A 26334-nucleotide genomic window follows, 5' to 3' on the forward strand; every position below is an offset into this window, starting at 1 on the left:
ATTAGTAGTTATGGAAGTTCAGTTGCATAGCCTCTCTTATACCATGTGGAGAGTTGATAAACTAGAAAAAAATTGTGTCCCAGAGGAAGCAGATTGAAGTCCATCGGACTTGCATGAATGGAAGGGTTTCTGTACCCTCCAAATTGTAGGATCCAATTTATAGAGAATGTTTTACAATTCCTGGCCCTGCAAGTCCTTTTCTCCCTTCAAAGAGTCTCCACCAAGTTCACTTTGGAAACTGACATCTTCAGTGGATGGGTCAGTACCTTGCTCAGTTCAGCTGGCTCTTTTCATATCTATCTATCTATCTATCTATCTATCTATCTATCTATCTATCTATATATATATATATATATACATACATATATACATATACATATATATGCGTATGTGTGTATATATGTATATATGTGTGTATATACATATATACACATATGTGTGTATACAATTTTGAAATATATAATTATTATATAATATATATGTATATGTGTATGTATATATTTCATACATAAACCTATGGCTAGATGAAACAGAAATCCCTTGTCCTCAGCAGCAGCTCTCTGCAATCTTTTTCATTCTTCCAAGGAAAAGAGCAGGGGATTTTCTATGTTCAGCATCATCAGTTCTTCTGATTCCTCAAGATAACCAGAAGACTCTTTCACTCCATATTATAATTCATGTCTTTAGAGAGATTTTAGGATCATAGGAAGAAAAGAGCATAGAGCTCTAGAATTTGAAATACCCCTCCACCACCCCCACCCCCAAGATTAGGTAGTCCTATTTTATAATAGGACTGTAGTTTTAGTTTAATAAAAAAGTGAAAACTTTATAGTTAGGTAATACCTACAAGTAAATGTCAGATCTGGGATTCAAACTTGGCTCCCATAATTCCAAATTAAACAGGAGAGTTAAATGGATGAATAAACAACTTATTGAATACTGGATTTTACAGTTGAAGTCAAGAATAACTCCCAAGATTTTGAACCTTGGATTTAGAGCACATGACATTGACATAAATGAGGAAATTGGGAATTCTTCATACACTCAAATTTTCAGTAGGATATATGTGGTCAATATTCTCTAAAGGAATTATACATAATTATACATGAAATTGGATTAATTTACCCCAAAATGAAAAATCAATGGGACATGAAATTTCAGCAACTCAGTGATACAAATATTTATTAGTCACCTATTACTTATTCAAAGAATGCTGATAAACTTGTATTATATAGATCTTATAATTTCTCAAGACATTTATGGAAATAGGAAAATGTAAACATGCTTTCCATTCAAACTATTAACAACTGATATTTTGCTTAATAACAAGAAAGCAGCTAAGAAGTTAAGGTTGTGTGATCCATGTATAAAAGAATGAGAGTTTGAAAATTAGTTACCTGAATCTTGAATCAATAACTTTGAGAGATCATGTGTCTTGTAGGACATTATTGGTCTTCCCTTATTAAATTTCTGTAGTGGAAAGAATGCTTACCTACCTCCTGTGGCATAGCCTGTATAGTCACTGACCTAATTCTCTGCAGGTAAAGACTGAGATAATGTAGTCTAAACAATGTAATTGGTTGGTCTTATTTATTTCATTTAATTATTTATTTATTCTTCACATTAGAAAGAAATAATCTAAAACACAGGCATGTAGTTTTATACTCTTGTTCAAAAAAGCATGAAAACAATAACATTTTCATTTGTTACTTCTTATATTTATTAAAGTTTAATTATAGATCAATCTAGGAATATATCAGCAGAATGGCACTGAATATCCACTGTTATAATGATATATAGAGCTACAAAACTCGGGCATGAAGTTTTAAAAAGATAAGATTTCAATTTAAATTCAATAAGCTTTGTGGAGCACACCTGCCACATGCCTAGTTCTATGAGAGATAAGGTGAAGGACAAACTGCACAAAGAATTCAAATTATGACAACTAGATCATAAGATTATAAAAGGTATAATTCCTGTTTCAAGATATCCTCTCTCAGAGGTTATAGAAATATTTACTGTCATTATAAGAGGATAGTTTCAGAAGGAATTTTGAGAAAAGGCAATTTGTTCTGGCTAATAAGTATTTATTATTTGTACAAATTGTTTTCAGTTTTTAATGCTCTAAATAGACTATTTCCTTCTAAATAGGAGGACTTTCTAACTAGAAAGACACAGTGTTTAAGGAACAGTAGAACAATATGATGCATACAAAAATGAATTCTCCATTGTTCATCTGAAACCACTATATCATAGAATCATAGAACAGTAAGAAGTTGAAGGAATCTCAGAGGTAATATAATCCAACTTATACCTGAACATGAATTCTTTCTACAAAATACTTAACTAGTGGTCATCTAACTCTTTAATATCAGATTCTGAACCAGCTCAAAAGCTGGATCATGCTATGGTCTAGTTTAGAAGTGTCACATACACATCCTTCAGGCCACATGGGGTCCACAGAACTCCCAAATCAGCAAGAGTAAGATTAAAATGCAATTGGAAAATTAAAATTTATCTTTTTACAAAATAAATACAGACAGCATGCAATAAAACAGGTATCATTCCATTTAAAAACTAAATCAGTATGCAGCCCACAGGGTACCTTATTTATGTTTTAGTGGCCTGCATTTCCATTTGACATCATGGGTTTATTCCCTATCTCTTCATTTTATCTATGATAGCATGAGAGTCTTATTATATCCAATTTATTCCTCTGAGTTATGTCTAATAACTCTGACCTTTCCCCAAAGTTAGTTTTGCATAAGCTTTTATCTTTTAAATATTTTAATGATTTACTATATACATATATATGATAGATAGATAGATAGATAGATAGCATTTACATCCAACATATCCTCCAAAAAATCCAGCTAAGAAAATATAACTTACATAGTGACCATGACGGACCATTTATGCAGCTTTTCAAACTTGTAGCACCTCACTTCTCTACCAAAAGGAGAGTTGTTTTTCTGTTCTCTGAGACCAAGATTAGTCACTGTTCACAGTTCATCTCCATTATAGTGTTCATTTTTTTCTTTTGAAATAAATTTTATTGTTTTAACTTTTATATCAAAGTCATTTTTAAATGTACCATCTCCTTCCCCCCACCCCTTCTTTCACTAGAACTGAAGTCTCTTACGATTACAAAAGAAATTTGGTAGGCCTCCAGCTCAGCTTATTTGGTTACCAATACTGTTATTAATATATGGTGATCCCTTTACAAAGTGTGAATACTTTTCTCTGATTGTATCAGAACATGAAATTTCACTAATTCATGGAGCATTACCTTGCTTAAGATCCTTAGACAGTTTATAATCAGTAGAATCTATCTGTGAAGAAAAAGCCCCAATCCTTAGAGGGAATTGTCATTGGGTAGAAAGAGGAGGAGGAGCAAGAAAAGATTTCTCCATCCTTCTAACCTTCATAACTCTGGCATCTTGAAATATAACCATTCACCCTGTGGTCTCCATAGCCACTAGCTTCATACTCCACTGCAATATTCTGTGGGAATTAGAGGATGGGGGTGGGGAGGTGTATGTTCTGTGTTCTTTTAGAAAGAAAAGGGATTATTACCTGACAGAAATTACTCCAATCCTGCTTCCTTGGAGTCTCAACTCCAACCATTTCCCAAGCTCTCAATCCAAGTGTTTCATTGTGACATTTCAGGAGATCATAACACAGGATCTGATATACATATATATATATGTATATATATACATATATATATATGTATACCCTTTCTCTCCTCTGAAACTGCACCCATTCTAATACAGTCCCTCATCATCTCATACTCTATTAAAATAACCTACTACTTGGTTTCCCTGCTTCATCTCTTTCTCCATTCCAATCTAGCTTACATTCAATCATCAAAATATTCTTTCTAATGTACAGTTTTTTCTATATTACCCCCTACTCAATGAACTCCAGTAGATTCCCCATCACCTTCAGCATTAAATACAAAATCCTTTGTTTGATACTCAAAACTCTTCATAACCTGCCTCCCCTTCACCCAGTCTCTCCAGATACTCTGTGGTCCAGTAACATTAGCCTCCTCATTTACACCTCCTATGTTCTTAGTTTCAAGTTTTAGCTAAAATGTCATCTACTTCAGGAAATCCCCTTTAAGCTTAGAGTCTTCCCTCGAAGACTACCTCAAATTTATCTTGCATAATTCTTGTTTATACATAGTTGTTTTTATTTTGTCTCCTCCATTAGACTGTGAACTTCTTGGAATCAAGAACTATTTTTTGGCCTTTCTATCCCCAACTCCTAGTATAATGTCTGGCATATTGTAAGCATTTAATAAATACTAGTTGATTGACTGACTTAAAGAACAAAAATTTAGCCTTCCTTCTAATCTGATTTAACATTAACATAATAAAGAAAAACATTTTAAGCCAAAACAACCTATACAATGATCAAACCACGGTACTTAGAACATTTTAACCTTGTAATTTCCAGACATTCTACAAAGAAGAGGGATATATGTTTCATTTTCTTTTCTCCAGGATATCTATGTGCTTTTCAGTTATTTCAGTTTAAGCTTCTTTTTCTTGAATTTTTAATTTCCACTATAGCAATAATTTTATATATTCTTTTACTGGTTCTTTTTCCTCTTACCTTCAGTTCATATATTTCTTTCCACAAGTCTCTGAATTCCATACATCTTTTTTTTTTGCTGCACAATAATGCACCATTTTCATGATAAATAATTAACATTTATTAAGTGCTTGCTCTGTGCAAGTCACTATGAAGCTCTAAGAATATAAAGAAAAATAAACAGAAGGTCCATGACCTCAAGGTGCTCACATCTAGTGGGAGATACAACTTGCAAATCACTATGTTTATATAACATTTAAAGTAAATAGAATATAACTTCAAAGGGAAGACATTAGCACTAACATTTTGTGTTTACATCACCTACATTTCGGAATGTATCCCTTTCTCCTTTCTTTGTCTTCAGCTAACCCTTATAACAATAAAAAGAGGATAAAAAGAAAAGTTAAAAAAACTAACCAAGATATTAGAAGAGTCTGACATTATATTCAGTGTTCCACAATCACATTTCTCCACTTCTGCAGAGAAGTGGGGCAAGGTATCTTTTCATATTTCTAATTCAAGGACCAAACTTGGTCATTCCAACTCCTTAGCTCTAAATTTAATTGTTTCATTGTTATCCTTTCCATTTCCATTGTTATAGTCATAATTTGTATATCCTTTTCAAGGTTCTGCTCATGTCACTTTTCATCAGTTCATGTCTTCTCTTGCTTCTATTTATTATCATCATATCTCATAGTACGGCAATGGAATATTGTATGTACCAGGACTTAGTTAACCATTCTCTAATCAATGGGCATCTACTTTGTTTCCTTCTATAATGCTCCAAAAATAGCAGCTGCCTTAAATTTCCTAGTAAATATGGGTTCTTTCTTTTTGACATTGGATGGCAGTTATCATTGTTGAAATAATTAGTTACTCGTCTTCATCTTAATATTGAGATGAAAGATATCTTAAAGGATTAAAGGATTGGCTTGAAGGTGATGGAAGTCAGCAAGAGGAAAGTTATCATTCTCTCCATGTGACTTGTCTAAAGTGCATTATCTTAGCCCAGGTGACAAGTGGAAGACATTTACAATGTGAAAATAACTTAGCCTTAGTTAGCAGAAGAGTATGGACACAAAACTTATTTGACTTCTCAGATAAATCCAGTTCAGTGTTTAAAAAACCACAAAGCTATTTTTTTTAGGTTTGGGGTTAAGTGGCTTGCCCAAGGCCACATGGCTAGGTAATTATTAAATGCCTGAGGTCAGATTTGAACCCAGGTATTCCTGACTCCAAGGCCGGTGCTCTATCCACTACGCCACCTAGCCACCCCACACAAAACTATTTCAATTTTAAAAAAAAAGATGCCTGAGCAAAAGGAGATAATATGAAAGAAAATTGCTAATATAATGAGACATTGTTAATACAAATGTAATATGGATTGCCACTCCCTTAAACATTTCTTGTAATGTCAGAATTTCAGTAATATCTTTACATTTTGACTCTTAATATATTTACTCTTGATTAAGTTTAACTGGACACCCTAGTTAACCCTCAACCAGAGATTTTTATCTTCTAAAGGAATTCAACTTAAACTGGATCTCAGTTTCTAATATCCTTTCTGCCTTTCATTACAATTCATGTACTTAAGGACATGACAGCCAAAATGAATTTGCTTTCCTTGTCCAGAATGGCAAGGATCACTGTGGTCTCAAGAACAAACTGTTCTCTCCTTTCTTACTGCCTCATTCCATTTTATTTTTTATTTTTTCCTTGGAACAGAATCAACTAGTTATGGTTGTATAAGTATAAGAAGCTTTTGCATAAGTCTCGGACTTGGGAAATTCATTATGGACTTGGGACATCCCCAAAGTGGTAGGTTTACTACCCTGTTACCTCAATTAAAGATGCTTCCTTCCTCAAATCATGGCTTTGATTTATTTCAGGACTTAACAATGAAAATAATGCTAAAGGCTTTTTATGTTGTTGTTGTTTTTTTCTTTGCAAGGTAAACAGGGTTAAGTGGCTTGCCCAAGGCCACACAGCTAGGTAATTATTAAGTGTCTGAGGTCGGATTTGAACTCAGGTACTCCTGACTCCAGGGTTGGTGCTCTATCCACTGCACCACCTAGCCGCCCCTGTTGGGTTTTTTTTTTAATGAAGAGAGCAATACCTGTTTCTACAGGTTCCCCTTCCTCTTGATATATAGAAGGACAAGAGGAAAGTACCAATTATAGACTAAAGGTTAAAGGAGTGAGGGATTGGAGTCAACAGGCTTCTCCTCATTATCTCGGTCCATGACTGAGTTCACTCGTTCTGTTATATGAGGGTTAACTATGGTCATAGGAGGTCATGTATCCCTGCCAGTGACAAGTCATCTAGGACTAAGTACAGTGGCTAAGGATGAGCCAAGATTCTCTGTCCTCCTAGAAACAACATACATTCCTATGTGCTTAGGAGAACAAATCCACTATTACAAAGTTACTGAGTTGGTACAGTGGAAAAGAGTTTTGGCTCTGGAATTGGAGTGACCTTAAGCACATAACTTATCTTTGTTGGACCCACAAAATGAAGGACTTGGAGTGGATGACCTCTGAGGTCCATTGGCTCTAGTTGAATGATCTTGTGACCATTAGGCTCATCTGTGACCTGATAACTGATCTTCCTAAAAGTCTAAGTTGAACATACTGAGGAATTGTGTTGTTCTAATCTTTTGTTCATGGAAGAGCTCAAGCCTTACAATTCCTAGGAATCCTAGATCAAAGCAACTTTAGTATTGTCTGGGCAACTTCCAGAGTCAGAAAAAGCTATGGGCTCACAGCATTTGCTAGATAACTCTTTTGTGAGTTTATTATTTAGAATCATTGTGTATGTTTTATTTGCTAGTTGATTCTGTGCCAGGAAAAAAAGGCCATATACATTATTTAAACATGTCTATCTACTTCTATAGAAAGCTATCATTATGTCTAGACCATGGAACTAGCACCTACTGAAATACCACCAGGAAAGTTTCAGGTGTTTAGATCCACACCTCTTGGTATGGGCTACCCATAGAGGGAGGCAGAGCTAATAGTTTAAAGGTCTCATGTTTCTGAGGACCAGAGAGTGTAACATTTATTGAGAATTCCTACCTTCTAGAAGACAAACAAACTGTCAGAACTAGAATCAAATTTGCCAGTAAATCATTATAAGCAACACCTACAGGCTAGATTTAAAAAAAATAAAAGATAAAGATGAAAAAAATACTGGGCAGTGGAAAAAGTCCTAAGGATCCAGAAGAATGTATATCTGGCAAGCCCAAAGAGATTGAGGAAAAGAGAAGGGTGTGTTTTCCTAACCTAAAGCAAAACAGAAACATTCTTAGAAGTGTTAAAAACTCACTTCTCTGGGTTTCTATCTACTTACAATCCTTGAAGGGAACACAGGAGTCAAAACAACTCTCTGGGTTTTGAGCAGAACATTTGAATTGTACCAAAAACTTTCAGTCCTCTTTGTCTCTACATTCACCCATTAACAAAAACTTTGACCCCAAGAAATATCAAAGCAGTATGGGAATGTTAGAACATGGTGGGAGTAGGAGGATGGGGTAGTGAAGGAAAGTAAGTCACTCAGTATCTTGACTATATCTTATTCATTTTTCAATCTGGAAAATGTTTTTAAAAACAATGTACTTCAGTGCAGCCAATTCCTTAGTTACAACTTATTTTGTTTTGTTTTGCAAATAAGTTTTCATAAAGTGCCTATTACCTAAAATTTTAACAAAATTATAATAGTGTCCTTTGGGTTTCACATTGATACTCTTCCAAAGGAAGTAGTGATTTTTTTCTTCCCCACTAAAATCAGCAATGTAATCAAAAACTGTGATCAAATGATGACATTTTAAATGTATCAATAAGATGGGTTTATATCTATAATCCCTTTATGAGGTACAAACCTGTTTTATTAGACTAAGAAGAAAATAGCTTGATTGACTAACAACACAAATTAACCATGCCATTGGGGGCTTCAGTTATTAACTGATCCAGGAGTGGAAGAATTTCAGTTCAGAGTTCCTTCAGGTAAGTTCAAGATTTAGAGACAGAAGTCAAGGAAGCAGATCTCTGAGAGGGAATAGCTCCTGGGGAAAGCCCATTTTTGAATAATTTTTTTTAAATTTTTGTCCTTCTCAATTTCCACAACAAACCATACCATTAGAGAGACTAGGCCAGTAAAAGACTTGGCATCTGGGTACAAGAGGTCCACAAGAGGCTGAAAGATGTCTCTTTTGCTTAAGAGACATGCCAACTATTGATTTCAGATTGAGCAGTATCAGTTGGCCTAAGAATCTTCCCTTTTCTACATTTCCAGCATATGAATAAAAAAGAATGGAAAGGGGGAAATTATTAAACATTTACTATGTGCCAGACATTGAATTAAGGACTACAGATACAAAATTTAAACGAGATAGTCTCTGACTTGATTAAGGATCTTACATTCTAGTAGGGGGAGACAACACCTAAGGGGTAACTAGAAAAGGGAGTCTATTTCTGGAGAAAAGGAAAGTGGAAGGAGGAGACACAGAGAAGCAAGCATATGATGACATAAGTAGTTTACTGGATAACTGACTGGACTGTGAAGCTGAAGAATGGTAGAAATAGTGTAGAAGTTGGTAGAAATATACTGATTGGTACATACCAACAGTATAAAGCCCTGGGATGGGAGTTTGAAGAATGAGTATAGTAATTTTCCCAGTACCTGGGGGATGGTTTCTGAAAGACTTTGTGTATGGAAATCTAAGTGTCAGGTCTAGCATGGTGAGGGTGAGGTATTAGGGGAGGAAACTCTAGGTAAGACAAAGTAGGCCAACAACAGTAGGCAGATGTTGAGATGGCCTGGATAGATGACTGAATGAAAGATCAAATTAAATCTCTGGCTTGTGTCTCACTACCATTACAATTTGAGTCTGATCCTATTCTTTCCATGGGCTTGTGTGTATTTGTGGGTCACTGCATACCAGACTCTTTTAGGGAATGTGTATATTTTTTGTGCTTAACATATTTCTATATTAATCAGACTGTGGAAGAAGAACTACAACTAGAGAAAAACATGAGGAAAAAAAGAAAAACACAAAGGAAGTTTTAAAAAGTAAGAATAGTATGCTTTGGTCTGCATTCAGAATCCATAATTTTTTCTCAGAATGTGAATGATTTTCCATAACAGGTCTCTTAGAATTGTCTTTGATCACTGAGCTGCTGAGAGGAGTTGCAGCCACTGTAGTTGATCATCTCACAGTATTGCTGCTGGTGTATATAATGTTCTCCTGGTTCTGCTCACTTCATTCGTCATCAATTCATGCAAGTCTTTCTATGCTTTTCTGAACTCAGGTCACTCATGATTACTTGCAGAACAATAGTGTTCTATAGCATTCATATACCACAGCTTGTTCAGTCTTTTCCCAGTTGATGAGCATTTCCTCAATTTCCAATTCTTTGCCACTACAATAAGAGCTTCTATAAATATTGTCGTTCATGAGGGTCTTCCCCTTTTTTATGATTTCTTTGGAATATAGACTACATTCAATGGGCATGCAGAGTTTTATTGCTCTTTGTTCACAGTTCCAGATTGCTCTCCAGAATCATTGGATCAGTTCACAGCTTCAACTGTGGTGCATTTGTGTCTCAGTTTGCCCACATCCTTTCCAACACTGAGCATTTTCCATTTTTAACATATTGGCCAATTTGATAGGTATGAGGACGTACCTCATAATTGTTTTAATTTGCATTTCTCTAATCAATAAGGATTTAGAGCATTTTTATATTTATATTATATTATATTATGTTATGTTTTTATGTCATGTCATGTCATATCGTATCACATCACATTATATCACATATATCATATATCATATTATATAATATTATATTATATTATAGTTTTAATTTCTTCACCTGAAAACTGTGTAGTCATATACTTTTTAACCATTTATCAGTGGGAGAAAGACTTGTATTCTTATAAATCTGACTCAAGATATTTTAGAGTAAGACATTTATCAGAAAAACTAGTTATGAAAATTGTTTTCCTTATTTCTGAATTCCCTCTAATTTTGGATGCATTGGTTTTATTTGTACAAATTTTTTAATGTAACCAAAGTTATTCAGTTTGCAATTTATGTTTTCTATCTCTTCTTTTGTCATAAACTTCTCCTCATTCCATGGATGTGACATAGACCATATCTAATTGGCTTATGGTATCATATCTAAATCATGTACCTATATTGACCTTATTTTGGTATAAAGTGCGAGATGCCATTCTATGCCTAGTTTTACCATACTATGTTCCAGTTTTCCCAGCAGTTTTTTTTAATCAAATAATAAATTCTTATCCCAGAAGGTAGAGTCTATTCTATTAGGAAAAAGTCTAGTACAAAGTCTAAAAGAAGAGCGCTTAGTTGACTATGATAAGGTTCTCATCATGTCTGAGGATGACAAATGGTAGCATTGTGGTGAGTCCACATCTCCCAGATTTATGTTTTGCTTAATATTGATTACAGAAGATCCAAATTATTTCGGTGGTTGTATATTTTGAGGATTTTTTAAAACAATCTTAATATATTGGATTGGAATTTCCCCAAAAAATTACAACATTTTTTTCATCAAAAAGAGTGGAGATGCTGCATCTGTTCTAAACCTCAAAATTCTAGATGTGCTTATGAAAAGTTAGAAATGGCACTAAAGGAAACAAATATGAAAAAAGCAGCCAAATTATAGCAAATGTCCATAAAAGAAATAAATTTGGAAGGCAATACAATTGCAACAACATTGAGGGACAAAAAAAAGTATATGGAGTTATCTGTTATCTAAACAAAATATCTGAAGGAGGGGAAAATAATAAAGCATGGAGAAAATTTCAGACATTATCAGCACTACAAAATGAAAGAGCATCAATAGTGAACACATTTGAGACAGTATTTGATTCATTAATACAAAATGTTCTTTTACAGTAAGATATCTACCATATTTGCATCATAATAATTTATGATGTTCTAAGATCCTCTTATAATAAACATAAGGTTAGGCATAAAACTGGGAGTTGTAAGCTCACCAAATAGATTATCTAAAGCAATTGAGGAGTTCTAGCATGGAGTTCAGGATGAAAGGGATTCCTTGACATGGTCCAGATAGTCATTTTTGTGGAGAACTTTATTGTATTGTATTGTATTGTATGTATTGAATGTAGCAGATATGAATGAGTTTGGTCTGTTCAAAGGAATGACTGAATAAATGAAGGATATCTCTTAGATTTTAAGTATTTTGAATAAACATCCTTAATAGTTTGTCTATTAGTATATGAATTTATATACATTTATATTTATTAATGATAAACACAGTTGAGCACAAACTGACTGGAGCTGATCTGATCTCTCTTTCAAGACCAATGAATTGATTAGAGGTGACCAGACTTAGTCACCCCCAGCTCTTATTATTTTGTAAATTCTCAAACTTTCCTTCCCGCCCCCCACTGGCAAACTTTCTTATGGATTTTCATTTGTTATGCAAAACAATATACCTAGTGAAACTGTGAGAAGCCTCTAATCCCTTTTACCTGTAGCTGGGTCATTCCCCCTCTACTTTAGTACTCTATATAATCCCTGTTCCCAGCCCTCTCCTCCAGTACCCAGCACTTGCTGTGTGGCACCCCCAAGCTGTAACTTACTTGCCCTGATTCTATTTTTCTACACTGGCTATTTTCTCTTAAATTCAGGTTGACATAGGCTTATGTAAATATGTGTGTGTGTGTGTGTGTGTGTGTGTGTGTGTGTGTGTGTGCATATGGTTTCTTGACTTTTCAATATATTCTCACATCATTTTTTACAATACCTTACTTTCTGGTTCTAATGGAACTTGCATTTGCAGGAACATTGAGGCAATGTCAACAGAAGCAAATTATAACACAAAAGTAAGATAATAATTTAGATAATTCAGGCCCAAACCATTGTATTTTGGAAAATAGATGCATTTCTTCCAAATTTGATTCTTTTTCTAGCTCTTTTTAACTTGACTTTTATTAAACTGTCCACTTTGCCTTTCAGATGCAGCTAGATATAGTTTTATACAGGTTTGATTTAGAACACTTGATTCACTGTTACAACTCTGGTAATGGCAGACCTGGTTTTAATGATGCTTACCATTTGAAAGGGTTTTTCAGTCCTATTTCAAGTAATAGATTGCTAAAACTAAACAATGAACAGGGACTAACGCCTGAAATAGCTAAAAACTATGAAACATTAGCATCTCAGAATCATTCACAGTTTTATTGCAAAGAATAAATATTTGTTAGTTGAAGACAACTTTTAATCTTGATTATAACTATTAATATTCCAAAGTACTGATTGACTCTAAGTTGATGATGTGAAATAATAGGTGAAATTTGAAATAGAGCAAAAACACAATTGTTAATGACAAATACTGTAGTCCTGTAATTCTTCCTCATTCAGATAAATTTTTCCATTTTAGAAATTTGTTAAATTTCAATTACAGGGTTTTTTTTTTGCCATTTATAGAGAAGAATCCTAGAACAAATGGCAGAATGGTAAAAAGAGAAAGATTTTAGGAGAAAGAGCTTCCTAATAAGTATGTCAGAACAACTTCAGTTGGTCATTTCTTTATAGGTGAAATATTAAACTAGAGCTGTTGGACAGAGAATTCTTCCCATTCACCCCAGGATTCAATTTTTCTTAAAGGTTCTTTATTTGTCAGGAAAATTTCTAGAAGGATCTGATATTGTTTCTTTTTCAAAATTCTGAAATGAACTGCCTTCTGGATGAAGCAGTACGTAAGTAAGGCAACTTGGCCAGAAAAGGCAGGACTTTCATCAGCAGATGAACCTATTGGGGCCTCTGAGCAGGAAATTACTTACCTGAGTCCTGAGTTCATGTGTCTCACTTGTGTTTGTGTCAGGTAGCTTCAGAGAAATGTGGGGAGGGAATTTGTTCTACCTAGACTTACTTTAGAAGACCCAGAGGACAAAGAGAAGCTTTAAGCTGGAGCTCTTCAAAAAGCTCATGGGATTTAACTCTGTGGATTTACTTCACTTAAGGCAAACAACCTCAACCTGGTGTCAGACAGCAAGTCTGTGCACACATTTCTCTGAGTGTATCTACCTCTGGAAACCTGTGAATTTTAACATTCAATTTGAACGTGGTTTAAAGGAAAATGCAACGAGGAAGATCACTGTCTGTGACCTCCCTGAGTGGGCTTCCTCTGTGGGATGTGCAAGAACTTCCAATACAGGATTTGCTGTTATTTGAAGTTGCCTGGGAAGTAACCAATAAAGGTTTGTAGTACATTTAAAAAAACACTTACTTTTTTGGAAACATTAGAAATGTCATAAAAAGAATTAATTTATTGCTGAGCTATTAATATTGCAAATATTCCAAAGAACTTTGACATTTTTGTGGCAAGTTTTGCTAGGTAATGAAAATTTAAGTAGATGATTAAGTTTAAGGGTGAGAGTTGAGCATCTGGGAATTAATCTGGGATTATATACATTCAAGTGGGTATAGAGGCCAAAGTATAAAAAATATCTAAGGTTTTGTGGATGTGTCTATGTGTCTTCCCCGCCCCCAACCCAGAGGATTTCTTAGCCAAAAGAATAACTGAATGGTTTTTTACAGAGAGATTGTATATAATCAGATTGTTAGAATCTTGATCACTCTATTTTTATTAATCATAGATTATATGAATTAATAATATATTTCCTGATCATTTAAGATAATGTAGAAATAAGGTCCATGTATTTACATACAAAGGACGAGAATTTCAATACCAACTTTACTTTCTTCCTAATTGTGTGACCTTGATCAAGTCATTTAGTTGCTCTGAGCTTCTGTGTTGTCTTCTGTAAAATGAAAGAATTGAACTTGATATTCTTTATGGTTCATTTCAGCCCCAAACTTTATTATCCTAATTAAAATTACAGATAAACTCCCATTCACTCTGTTCTACATAGAAAAAATGTTGATACTTGCATTAATTTGAAGAAACAATAACTCTTCTCATTGATCTGATTACATGAAGGCCATTAAAAAAAGGAAATAGGTGTTCTAAAGAAGTTATCTACTAAAAATTGATACGTTTCCTTTTGGCTTCTAGAAAACAAGATTCATAGTTTGCAATGATTTTGTTTTATAGAATGATCATAAATAATTAGTAAATTAATAGGACCCTTAAGAAATTCTATAAAAGACAATGAAAAAGTACTGAGAACAAAATTAATATCAACATTTTAGTTTTTTTCTTTTCTTTTTTTTTTTTTTTTTAGGTTTTTGCAAGGCAAATGGGGTTAAGTGGCTTGCCCAAGGCCACACAGCTAGGTAATTATTAAGTGTCTTAGACCGGATTTGAACCCAGGTACTCCTGACTGCAGGGCCGGTGCTCTATCCACTGCACCACCTAGCTGCCCCTAGTTTTTTTCTTAATCATATTTCAAAGATGTACAGTTGAAGAGGATGTGTCTTCCACAAAATTTCAGAACTATTCTAAATCATTGATAGGTAAATGACAATCAGAAATTGAGTAATTTGAAGATTTCTACACACTTGAAAATAATAACAAAATACATGATTTTTATGGTCCCTTCCAGTTGTAAATTCCATGATCATTTGGTTAAAATAGTAACTAATCACAATTACTACTAAATATAAATTAAAGTCATTTAATGCCTAAAGGATTTTCCTCTCCACAATGGTTTATAAATACTAATCCATCAAGGTTCTCATCAGCATGAATTTATAAGTTAGTAACTTCTACTTATGGAAAGTGTCTTTCCTCTTAAAAGCATGAATTGAAATTCTCTAATTCATAGGGAGAGTATGGATAGCACAGAGTTGTGAAAACTGCACCTCTTTGCATTATAAGTTTTATAATTTCCTTTTTAATACTAATTGCTTACATTTGAAAAGGAGCATGGCATAATGGATAGAAAGTCAACCTTGGAGTCAGGAAGACATCACTCAAGTCCTGCCTTTGACATATAAAAAAGTAACTTTGATGATCATTATACAGGATGTTTTCAAGGGCTGAGAAAAAAAGATATTAACAGGATTGAGTTGTGTTTTCAGAATTCAGAATTCCTTGAAACCTTATGATGTAAATAATATATATATATATATGTGTGTGTGTGTGTATATATACATATATATATATATATATATATATATATATATATATATATATTATTTTCTCAGTTTTGAAGAGAAGTAAACCGAAGCTCAGATAGATTGACTTGATCAAAATTATACAAATAACGAAAGAAGGGAATTGGACACCGGCATCTCCTAAGTCCAAATCCTAGATTTTCTTCCACAACACCGTGCAGGTTCTAACTTAGAGGTACTTAAACACTTTCTGCCCAAAGTCCATGTTTTCACAATCTCTAAGTTGCATCAATCCCATGCAATATGTGTGTGTGTGTGTGTGTGTGTGTGTGTGTGTGTGTGTGTGTGTTGGGAGTCAAAGTGAAGGGGGCATGTTGCTAGCATTAGGCAAGAGCTCAGGGAGGTGGGGAAGAAAGAGGAGGTTCTGGCAACTGGAACCAAAAGAGTCAAGTATTTGAGGTTTTTTTAAGCAATATCTAAGTTAACTCTTTCACCCCTCCCCACCACCTATCACTTCCAACATTACCCAGGGCTAAGCCAGCTCATGTCCCTCCATAGATAGTACATTGCTTTTTGGAGATCACAGTCAGTCAATCTTTAAAAAATGTTTTTAATGTATGTATTATAACTGCTAAGTATCGGAGATTAAAAGAAAGGCAAAAGCACAATCCCTGCCCTCAAGAAGCTCACATGCTAATAGATGAGACAAAATGATAACAAATTATGGACAAAGAAGATATACCTTCCAGGCATGATGGCTAGTCAGTGAAAAGATTCAGGGTCAGAATCAGGAAATGGAGTATTGTGGATTGACAAAAATAAATGCAGCTAGATTGTTAAGTTTATAGAATAAAATGTAAAATAAAAAATTTGGGAAGAAAGCAAGGTGTTAGGTTATGGAACGTTTTAAATACCAGCCAGATCATTTTATATTCACCTATGAAGGCAATAGGGACCCCCTCAAATTAATAGGGTCAGAGTTGGGGGGGGTGATCTCTATACTTAGGAAAAATTTCTCTACCTAAGCTTCAATATGGTGGGGCAGCTGGGGTGGGGCAGCTAGGTGGTGCAGTGGACAGAACACAGGCCCTGGAATCAAGAGGATCTAAGCTTCAATGGTCCTGCCCTAGTTACTATTCTGACAAATTCCTGCCTTTATTATGTGCATGTGACCAATAACAAGCTTTCCAGGTTTTGAGCCACATTGCAGATCATTCTGAGACATGAAAGGCATTTATGAATTCTTATTATTATTTACTGGTTAGAAAAATCAAGATAATTCCATTAATACTTAAGTTAAATGGAGGAATCCACCATAGGGTTCCATGTTTTGTTTTGGTGGTCAGCTGGAGAAAATGACCCTATAATTTGGGGAAACTGATATTATGCTTATAGTGATTGTTTTTCATAATCATTCCTCTCAATCACATATGGTATAATACAGGTAAGGGAGTTGTGATTGTAGCCCCTGAAAGTGTTTGCTATAAAGATTACTTAATCATACTTTCTTTTTTTCAATTACAAAGAAGTATTCTCCTTCCTAATAATTTTCCAGGTAAATGGAGGGGTGGAATGTCATTTTACAATATTATTTTTATAGCAAACCAGAAAAGGGAATTTATTAGGGAACTAGTTTAATAGAGATTCATTTCATTGAAATAAAATTAAAACTAAATGTCAACCAGCAAATGACTCCATTTGAATTAGAAAGAATGAAATATTAAACTTGAAATTAATGAAACTATTTTAAACTTTCCTAAACAGTTGGTGGCATCTATACTGTAATCCAGACCAAGGCAAAAACAACTGCAGATGAATGGGGAGAAAATTATTGTCTGATTGGTCCATATTTTGAGCACAATATGAAGACTCAAGTGGAAGAGTGTGAGCCTCCAAACCCTGCAATTAAAAAAGCAGTCGATGCAATGAATTTGCATGGGTGTCAGGTACTATGTTTCTCTTAGAGTTCAATAAATCATCTAGCTGGTTTAGTGTTATTTTGAGATCCATAGGAAATATCCTTTCACTTACTCAATATTACATTAGTAAAAATAATTTAGTAAAAATTTTAAAGGAAATGAATACATTTACACCCCTTATTGTAGAAGAAGCAATAAACTAACTCCTTCTCCATGTTAATTAGGATAATTTTTCTCCAAAAGATTCTGAGACTATCCTTCAAATTTAACTGGCTTGGGGGGCTTAAACTCTTCAGGTATTTGAATCACTTCTGGTTGCTTAAGTGTAAAACAACCATAAGATCTTTTAATGTTTAGCTAGTGAAAGACCATGGACAACTCAGACAAAAGACCTCAATTTAGCTGAATCACTTGAGGTGTCCTCTATGTCATCCTTGTTGCATATCTTTCTCCCATTAGGGCTAAGTAAGTGACCTTTTGTTAGCTTTTGAATGAACTATTAGTGTTTAATTTTGTTCCAATATTATTTTGTTCCAATGAACTACCACAGAACTGACCTGAAACAAGTCCAGGAAGAACACCTTTGAAAATCTATTTAATCATATTAACAAACTATCTTTTTTGACCTGTCCACAATGAAATTGCAATAATAGCATGAACTTAGACTCAATTTCTATATTGTGTCATATCTAAAATTCCTAGTAAACATGCAGCAGAATCGTCCTTTGGGAAAGGCAGTATTGCTCATTTTAAAAATATAATTTATAATAATGAAAGTCTGAAAGATTAAACAGGAACTATTCTATTCTCTTGAGATTTTTCTTCATGTTCTTCATTGATTTATGAGCATATCATCAGAAATGACAGGAACAAATATTTTCTGGGTACAAAGCATTCTAGGCTGTCTAACTGAGAATCTAGGACAAATATTGTCATTTATCTTCTTTTGTACAAAGAAGTAAATATTAAATGTCAGTACTGACAATGTGTTATAGGACTTCAGAGAAAGGCAACACCACTGTGGCCTAAAGCAACCATATCAAAACTGGAGTGGTGGGTGGGGGGGGGGGGGGGATAAGGGAAGAAGGTTCTCAAATTTAAGTTCTGGGACCAAGTAGAATCTGGAAAAAAAATAGAATTTATATAAATCAGAGGAGAGGGGGAGTCCTTCAAGATAGGTGCAATTGCCTATGAGCAATATATACTTTGGGATGCTCAGAGGAAAATGAACATTTATCTAATTTAATGCATGAATTGAACTTGAATATTATAGATGAATACGTAATCAGCACAGCTCATTAAAGTTGCCTTTTTCTATAGTATTTCAATCAGGTGTAAAAAATGTTCTCTACAGCTTTCTTTTCAACTTAGAAAACAATTTTCTACTCAGCAAAAGTTATATTGATTCATTAATCACAAGTTTTTCTTACTTGAATAATGAACAGGTTCATTTTGGAAGATGGCTCATAGAAGGGAGCCCTTATGTGGTGCTGTTTGACATAGGATATTCTGCTTGGAATTTGGACAGGTGGAAAGGAGACCTCTGGGAGGCATGCCACGTAGGAATCCCTTACCATGACCGGGAAGCTAACGATATGCTTATATTTGGGTCATTAACTGCCTGGTTCTTAAAGGAGGTATTACTTTCAGATAGCAATATTCCAGAAGTGTAACGAAACTGCTTTCATTTTCAAACACAGTAGATTGGTGCATAAGAACAATTTCACAAGAGGTACATGGTGTAAGAGGAAGCTGGCAGTAATAGAAATTGGGTTAGTGGTTGGGGGACATGATTTCTAGTCTTTGCTTTACCACTAACTCATGATATTACTCTGGGCAAATCATTCTCTCTATAGCTTTCATTTATTAAATGAAGGGGTTAAATTAAATGATTTCTAAGATCCCCCCTACACTGAAATTCTGTTCTTTTTAGGTTAAGCAAATTAAGTGATTATGCAGTTATTGACTGATTTTTTCAAAGGAATCCAAGAAAATGATTTTAACTGGTCTAAATATTAGTTTCTGGAACATAGCTCCAAACAGAAATATCATGCATTTATATCTAATCTTTCTCTTGATTTTAGAAAACTACATATATGAAAACCAAACCAGTATTTTAAATTTTTCTAGGACTGCTAGCTCATTGGTATTTTTTAAAAACATTCTTGGTCAATATTTTACTGATATAAATCTTCCCACACAGTAAAGGACAATCAGATGTGTTAATCCTGCAGTTATCTATTAAGTTATCAAAGAGGCAAACCAGATTAGTGAACTGAGAACTGACCTTGGAATTAGGAAGATCAGTTACTACAAAGATGAGCCATTGGGGCAGCTAGATAAAGCACCAGTCCTGGAGTCAGGAGGACCTGAGTTCAAATTCAACCTCAGACACTTAATAATTACCTAGCTGTGTGATCTTGTACAAATCACTTAATCCCATTGCCTTGGGGGAAAAAAATGAGCCTGGTCAAATCACTTAAACTTTCAATGCCCCAGGCATTGAACACATTGTTCACTATCAAACTCACTCAGATGATTTCCCTTTCTGTCTTCTCCCCAGTTCTCACATGAAGAGGAGGCATCTCTCTTTAAGAAGGCACTACTATTGAACACATTGTTACAGATGAATTGCCCATCTGCAACAGTGGAAAGAGGCATCATACCACCTTCATTAGACCAATGAAATAACAGATCTGGAAAAAAATGCCAGCAACAAAATGCTATTTTCTTAAATTATCAAAAGCAAGTCTATACATTTAATATTTTAATACTATTTTTTAATTTTTGAAAGTTGTGTTAATAAGATATTTTAAAAAATATTCATGGTACTCAATGATGATGATGATATGATGATGATGATGATATAGCATACTGAAATGATTTGTTGTGTCTTTAAATTCAAAGCCTTGATATCCTATTTAATAATGTTGATAATTTTTCATTCAGAACTTTAGTAGTTTTAAAAATTTCAGACTTAAAGCTTTACAATATACACTCAGCAATGACTCAGCAGCAACAACAAAGAGAACATACTGAAGTGGAGAGGCTTGAGGCAAGTAGACCATCCAGAAGGCCATTGCAAGCAATAATACAGATGTGAAGTGATGATGGCTTTCACCAGGATGTTGGCTGTATGAGTGGAGAGAAAGGGAAATATTCAAGGGATGTTACAGAGGTAGGAAACACAGGATTTTGCAATAGATTGAATATGTGAAGTAAGTTAAAGTGAGGAGTCAATGACACCAAAGTTGTGAGTCTGAGAGACTATGAGAATAATGGTATTTACCATTAGTAATAAGGAAATTAGTAAAAAGGAAGCTCACAGGAGGAAAGGTAGTAAGTTCACTTTTGGGCCTAATGAGTTGTCAGTTGGAAATGCAAAACCAAAAATCAAGAGAGAGGTTAGACTTGAATCATCTACAGAGATATTGAATATATAGAAAGTGATGAGATCATCATGAAAAATAGTATAAAGGAGAAAAGGGCTAAGGAGAGAAGTATGGAGTATATATCAAGGTTAATAGATGAAAGATCCAGCAAAGGAGATTGAAAAGAAGCAATTGCACAGGTAGGAGAACTAGGAAAAGAGGCAAAATATGAAATAAGAAATATGAAAAGGGTGAGCCATCTTTGTCACCAGCTGGGACAGGAAAATATTGAAAATTACTGAGAAAATGGGGTTGAAGCATTCTGTAGGGAAAAGATGCCATCAAAAGGGAATAGCAGGGGTGGCTAGGTGGCGCAGTGTATAAAGCCCCGGCCCTGGAGTCAGGAGTACCTGGGTTCAAATCCGGTTTCAGACACTTAATAGTTACCTAGCTGTGTGGCCTTGGGCAAACTACTTAACCCCATTTGCCTTGCAAAAACCTAAAAAAAAAAGGGAATAGCAGTACATGTATAGCAGTGCCTTCTTAAAGAGAGATGCCACCTCTTCATGGGAGAACTGGGGAGAAGAAGAAAGAAAGGGAAATCATCTGACTGAGGTAAAGTGAAGGAGAAGATGGAACTCCAAGAAAAAAGATGAGATAGTGAAGGAAGGAAACTGAAGTTCAATCCTGAGAGAGCAAAGAAAACTGAAATATTGAAGGTAATCATGAGGATGAAGAATATGGTTCTTATGATTTACAAGGTAGAGAGAAAAAATGAAATTATAAAAGATTATGAATAAAAAGAATTTTGTAGTTCATGAACAGAAAAGTGGAAAATTTGTGGATGTTAAAGATATCATCATTTCTATGCATGACTAAGGTAGGGTGGAGGAGTACTGTCATACAAAATGAACAGATTGGGGCAGGGTGTTTGAGGGAGAATCAATATGTATATTGAAGATACATAGTATGAGGGCAAGATTTGGAGTAGAGAGAAAGTGTAAGCCAGACTGAACCCAGTGAGGAAGAGGGGAGTGTATCTTGGGAATCAGCAGATCATAGCTAACAGAATCTTGATTGGATTTTTTTTTTTAAATTTTTATTGAAGGAACCACGGGATGACTAAGGTGGCTCAGTGGATAGAGTACTGGCCCTGGAGTCAGGAGTACCTGAGTTCAAATCCGGCCTCAGACACTTAATAATTAACTAGCTGTGTGGCCTTGGGCAAGCCATTTAACCCCATTTGCCTTGCAAAAAAAATAATTAAAAAAGAAAGAACCTCAAAGTAGGAGAGAGTTTGGAGATGTAATGCTAGTAGTCAGTGTACATGTATTCACATTTTAAATGTAAAAATGTAAGCATCAATGAGAAGTTTTCTGACTCTATTACCACAACCAATGAGTCCAGGAATATGAGTGAAAGTACAGCTAGTACTGGAAAGGATAAGAACCTGAGTCTGAGACTATTTATTCAACGACCTCTGTAACCTTAACCAATGTATCAATTAAAAAACAAGAATGAATTAAGTATCTCTGTGAGCAAGGTACTGTGCTAGGAAATAAAGAATTTGAAAAAAATCTTTAGCTAAAGCTCATCCTCCCTTGAAAATCATCAGTTAATTTAATGAATATGGAGAAAGCCTGCCATCAAAGACATAATAGGAAAATAACTCTCTGAATTTAATAATGTAGCTTTAGATAATCTTGCCCCTGGTAAAAGATCGCCTTGTGCTTTGAGGAACTAAGGGGGCCCTTTCCCTATTTATTTCTTCTTCTGAAGTATATATTTATTACTATCCAATTATGTTAGAAGGGAAAGTGGAAAGAATGCTCCTTTCAAAGCTATCAGATCAAAGTTCAAATTTTGGCTTAACAGCTTATTATTTCTGTGACCTTAAACTTAATCTTTTTAGGTCTTCTTTTTCTCATCTGTAAAGATTTCTTAAGTCTGATTGTCCTAACATACATGCCATTGAGGTAAGAACTTAAAGGAACCTTAGAGACTTCACTCCTACCTTCTTACTTTATAAATATGGAAAATGAAACTCAAAAAACATGATTAGTAATCACCCAAGTAAAACAGATAACGAAGTTTAGATTATTACTAGAACTCAGGATTTCTGGTTTCTAGGACAAATGCTTTTTTCCCCATTTCATTATGTTGCTCTTTCCAGTCTGTCCTCCCATCATCTTAACTGCTGATCACTATGTGGGGAGACCAATATCTTAAAATACAATTGATTAACCAAATCATCCCCATCCCCATCCCACTACAGATTAATATTCAACTAAACTCTCCATCCAGTGTCCAAGACTTCTTGGATTATATTGGGAGTTATGCAATTACAACTCTTACTATCATCTCCCTTTACATAAGTGGCAAGTCAAAACTGAGAATGAAGGATGGTTTTAGCTCCACTATAAAAATGGAGGAAGGAGTGGTTATTGGTGAAACAGTCAGATCTAATGGAGTTAGAAGACCTAGATTTGTTACTAATGTGTGATCTTCCTACTGCTACTACTACTAGCTATTATTCATAAAGCTTACATTATACTAAGAACTTTACAGTTATTTCATTTGTCCTTTGCAACAGCCCTAGAAGGTAGATACTATTATTATCCCCATTTTAGAGATAGGACACTGAAAAGGTTAAGTGACTTGCCCAGGGTTACACAGACAATGTCTGAGGCCAGATTTAAACTCGGGTCTGGGTCTTTCTGACTCTTTCCACAGTACCACCATCAAATCTCTCTTTGTTCAAATTTATTCAAATTTATTTTCTGTAATATCTACATCAATGAATATTTACAAACAGGTTTTTGTGCAAATAAAATTATATAAACCTGTAGGTGTGAAAATACTAGAAATTTTAAGTGTTTTTTCTTTCTTCTATGTTAGGTGACTGATCATGTGGTTGATAAACATGTCATCGTTCAATTTCATGAATGGCAGGCAGGAACTGGGCTAATTCTTTCTAGAGCCAGGAAACTTCCTATTGCCACAATATTTACAACCCACGCAACACTGCTTGGAAGGTATCTCTGTGCAGCAAATGCTGATTTCTACAACCACCTTGATAAGGTAATAGAATCCTCTTGTTCTCTCCTTCCCCTTCTCAACTCTCCCCACTTTCTTTTTTATTCTTGATGATAAATGGTCAGATTTATTGATTCTGATTTTTCAGAGTTGTCAAATGGAATTATAATGGAAAATGGTATTGGGCTCATATTCTAAAGTAAGTATACATAGAGTTAAAGTCACTGAGGCAAATATACTATGTCCACCTTGAATTATAGCCCAGGTTTCAGTATTTCCTTCCTCCTTTTACCTATATATCATATTTTCCCCCCAAAGCCATAAGTAGTCAGTAAGAACTAATCCCCCCATTCTATGAAGTCCCAGTCATTTGGCAATCAGTGTTCACAACTAGGATGTTCTTGGGAAATCAGACTCTAGTAAATGGCACATGAAACATGAAACAATTCTTTCAAAGAAAACATCATTTGGAGCCATACAACTGAAATCATAACATGATTTGTAGAGTAATTCTGAACCCAGTGTTACAAAGTGACCTTAGCTTCTCCCATTTTTGGTAATGTAATGGAAATGATGATGGGAATCATTATCCTATCAGTGAAGAGAATGTTTCAGAATTCTCTCAGCTTCTCACTTTTATTGATAATGCTATAGCATTATCATGAGCAGCAATGGGGCATTCAATATAAGCAGCTAAGTGGCACAGTGGGTAGAATGCTAAGGCCTGAAGTCAGGAAAACTTTTCCTAAATTCAAACCCAGAAATTTACTAGCTGGTAACCTTGGGCAAGTCACTTAACCTTATTTGCCTCAGTTTCCTCATCTTTAAAATGAACTGGAGAAAGAAATGGCAAACTACTCCAGTACCCCCAAATTATTTTGGGTAAGAGTTTCTCTCTTCTTCCAGTCCTGATTATACAACTTTATCTACCTACTGGGCATCAATGAGACTCTAGGTAACTCCTCCTCAGTATGAGCCTCTATCTTCTCAGACCTGTGACTGGGACTTCATAGGATGGGGGGAGGGGGTTAGTACTTACTGTTTCCTCATAGCCTTTTGGCAATAAATATGGTATATAGATAAAGGGAGGAAGGAAATACTGAAACTTGGTCTATAATTCAAGGTGGACATAGAATACATGCCTCAGTGGCCTTACTTCTATGTCTACTTACTTTAGAATATGAACCCAATCCCATTTTCCATTATAATTCCATTTGGCATCCTTCCATTTTAGTCAGACAGTTAAATAGTTTATCTTTTTGCAAATTTATTTAGTTCTTCAAAGTAACAATCTATATGGTTCCAATCTTAAATTTCCTAATAACTAATGAGTAAATGATCTCATCTCTGATGCATAGATTTTCTCACCTGTCAAATATGGAAGTTGTACTAGATGAACATCAAGATCCTTTCTAGTACTAATAGCTTATGGTTCTATGAAATAGAATACAGGTTTGTTTTGTTGTTAGTGTATGGGAACATGTTTTGATGATGAGAATGAAAAGTGGCATTTTCATTTCAACAATATTTAGCATGCAGGAAAGTTCATACAAACAAAACTTAGTATTCATGAAGAAATCAGTGACAGCTTCCTTGAATAAAAAAAGGTCAAATTGACACAAAGGCCAGATGATAAACATAAGCAATTCATTTAAAATATTCTCATTAAGGAATTTGATAGGCAGCAAAGTCTTCAGAGAATTTTCTAACTGCTTTCTAGAAGGTATTTACTAAGGTCAAACCAGTGATCTATGACAAGCCTGGTGGACTTATCTGACTTTTGTGTGAGACAAAATATCTGAAGGGCACTGGAAATTTTTTCTTTTAAAATTGACCATAGTATGGTAAATAATATAATAACAATAAATACTAATTCAAAGTATACCTTGGACCTCCTTAATTTCTTTCCCTTCAGAAATTCTTTTTCTCAATGTAGATGGAATAGAGAACATTCATATTATTATTTCATTCTTTTGGGAAACAAAATAAACTTGTAGTTATTTATTTCATATTACTTAATTTATGCTACTATAATTATTTGTCGTGGAATAAAAATGGTACTGTGCAAAAGATAAGAGTTACTATAATGGGCTTAAATTATATTTTAGGTGACAAAAAGAAGAGCATCAAAGTGATATATGCTGACATTTTATTGGGTTGTTTTTCTTTTTGGTTTTTGCAAGAGTGACTTGTCCAAGGTCACACAAGCTAGGCAATTATTAAGTGTCTGAGGTCAAATGTGAATTTAGGTCCTCCTGACTCTAAGGCCTGTGATCTATCCACTGTGCCACCTAGCTGCCCCTATACTGACATTTAAAAAATACTAGTG

The 26334-nt window shown here is 34.6% G+C and overlaps 1 protein-coding gene across 3 annotated transcripts in view; it reads left to right on the forward strand.

The window, feature by feature from the left end:
* The first annotated feature begins 384 nt into the window (after positions 1-384).
* Positions 385-26334, forward strand: part of GYS2 (glycogen synthase 2) — an 81056-nt gene continuing 55106 nt past the window's right edge. The window contains exons 1-4 of one of the 3 annotated variants that reach the window (XM_074194303.1): positions 385-13857; positions 17444-17625; positions 19044-19235; positions 23868-24050. In XM_074194303.1, the coding sequence (XP_074050404.1) occupies positions 13737-13857; positions 17444-17625; positions 19044-19235; positions 23868-24050 (678 nt within the window). In that variant the 5' untranslated portion in view covers positions 385-13736. The remainder of the gene's footprint in view (positions 13858-17443; positions 17626-19043; positions 19236-23867; positions 24051-26334) is intronic. The other 2 variants (XM_074194301.1, XM_074194304.1) reach the window with 2 other exon arrangements.

Source organism: Macrotis lagotis, chromosome 7, assembly GCF_037893015.1.
Source record: "Macrotis lagotis isolate mMagLag1 chromosome 7, bilby.v1.9.chrom.fasta, whole genome shotgun sequence".
NCBI classification, from domain to species: domain Eukaryota; kingdom Metazoa; phylum Chordata; class Mammalia; order Peramelemorphia; family Peramelidae; genus Macrotis; species Macrotis lagotis.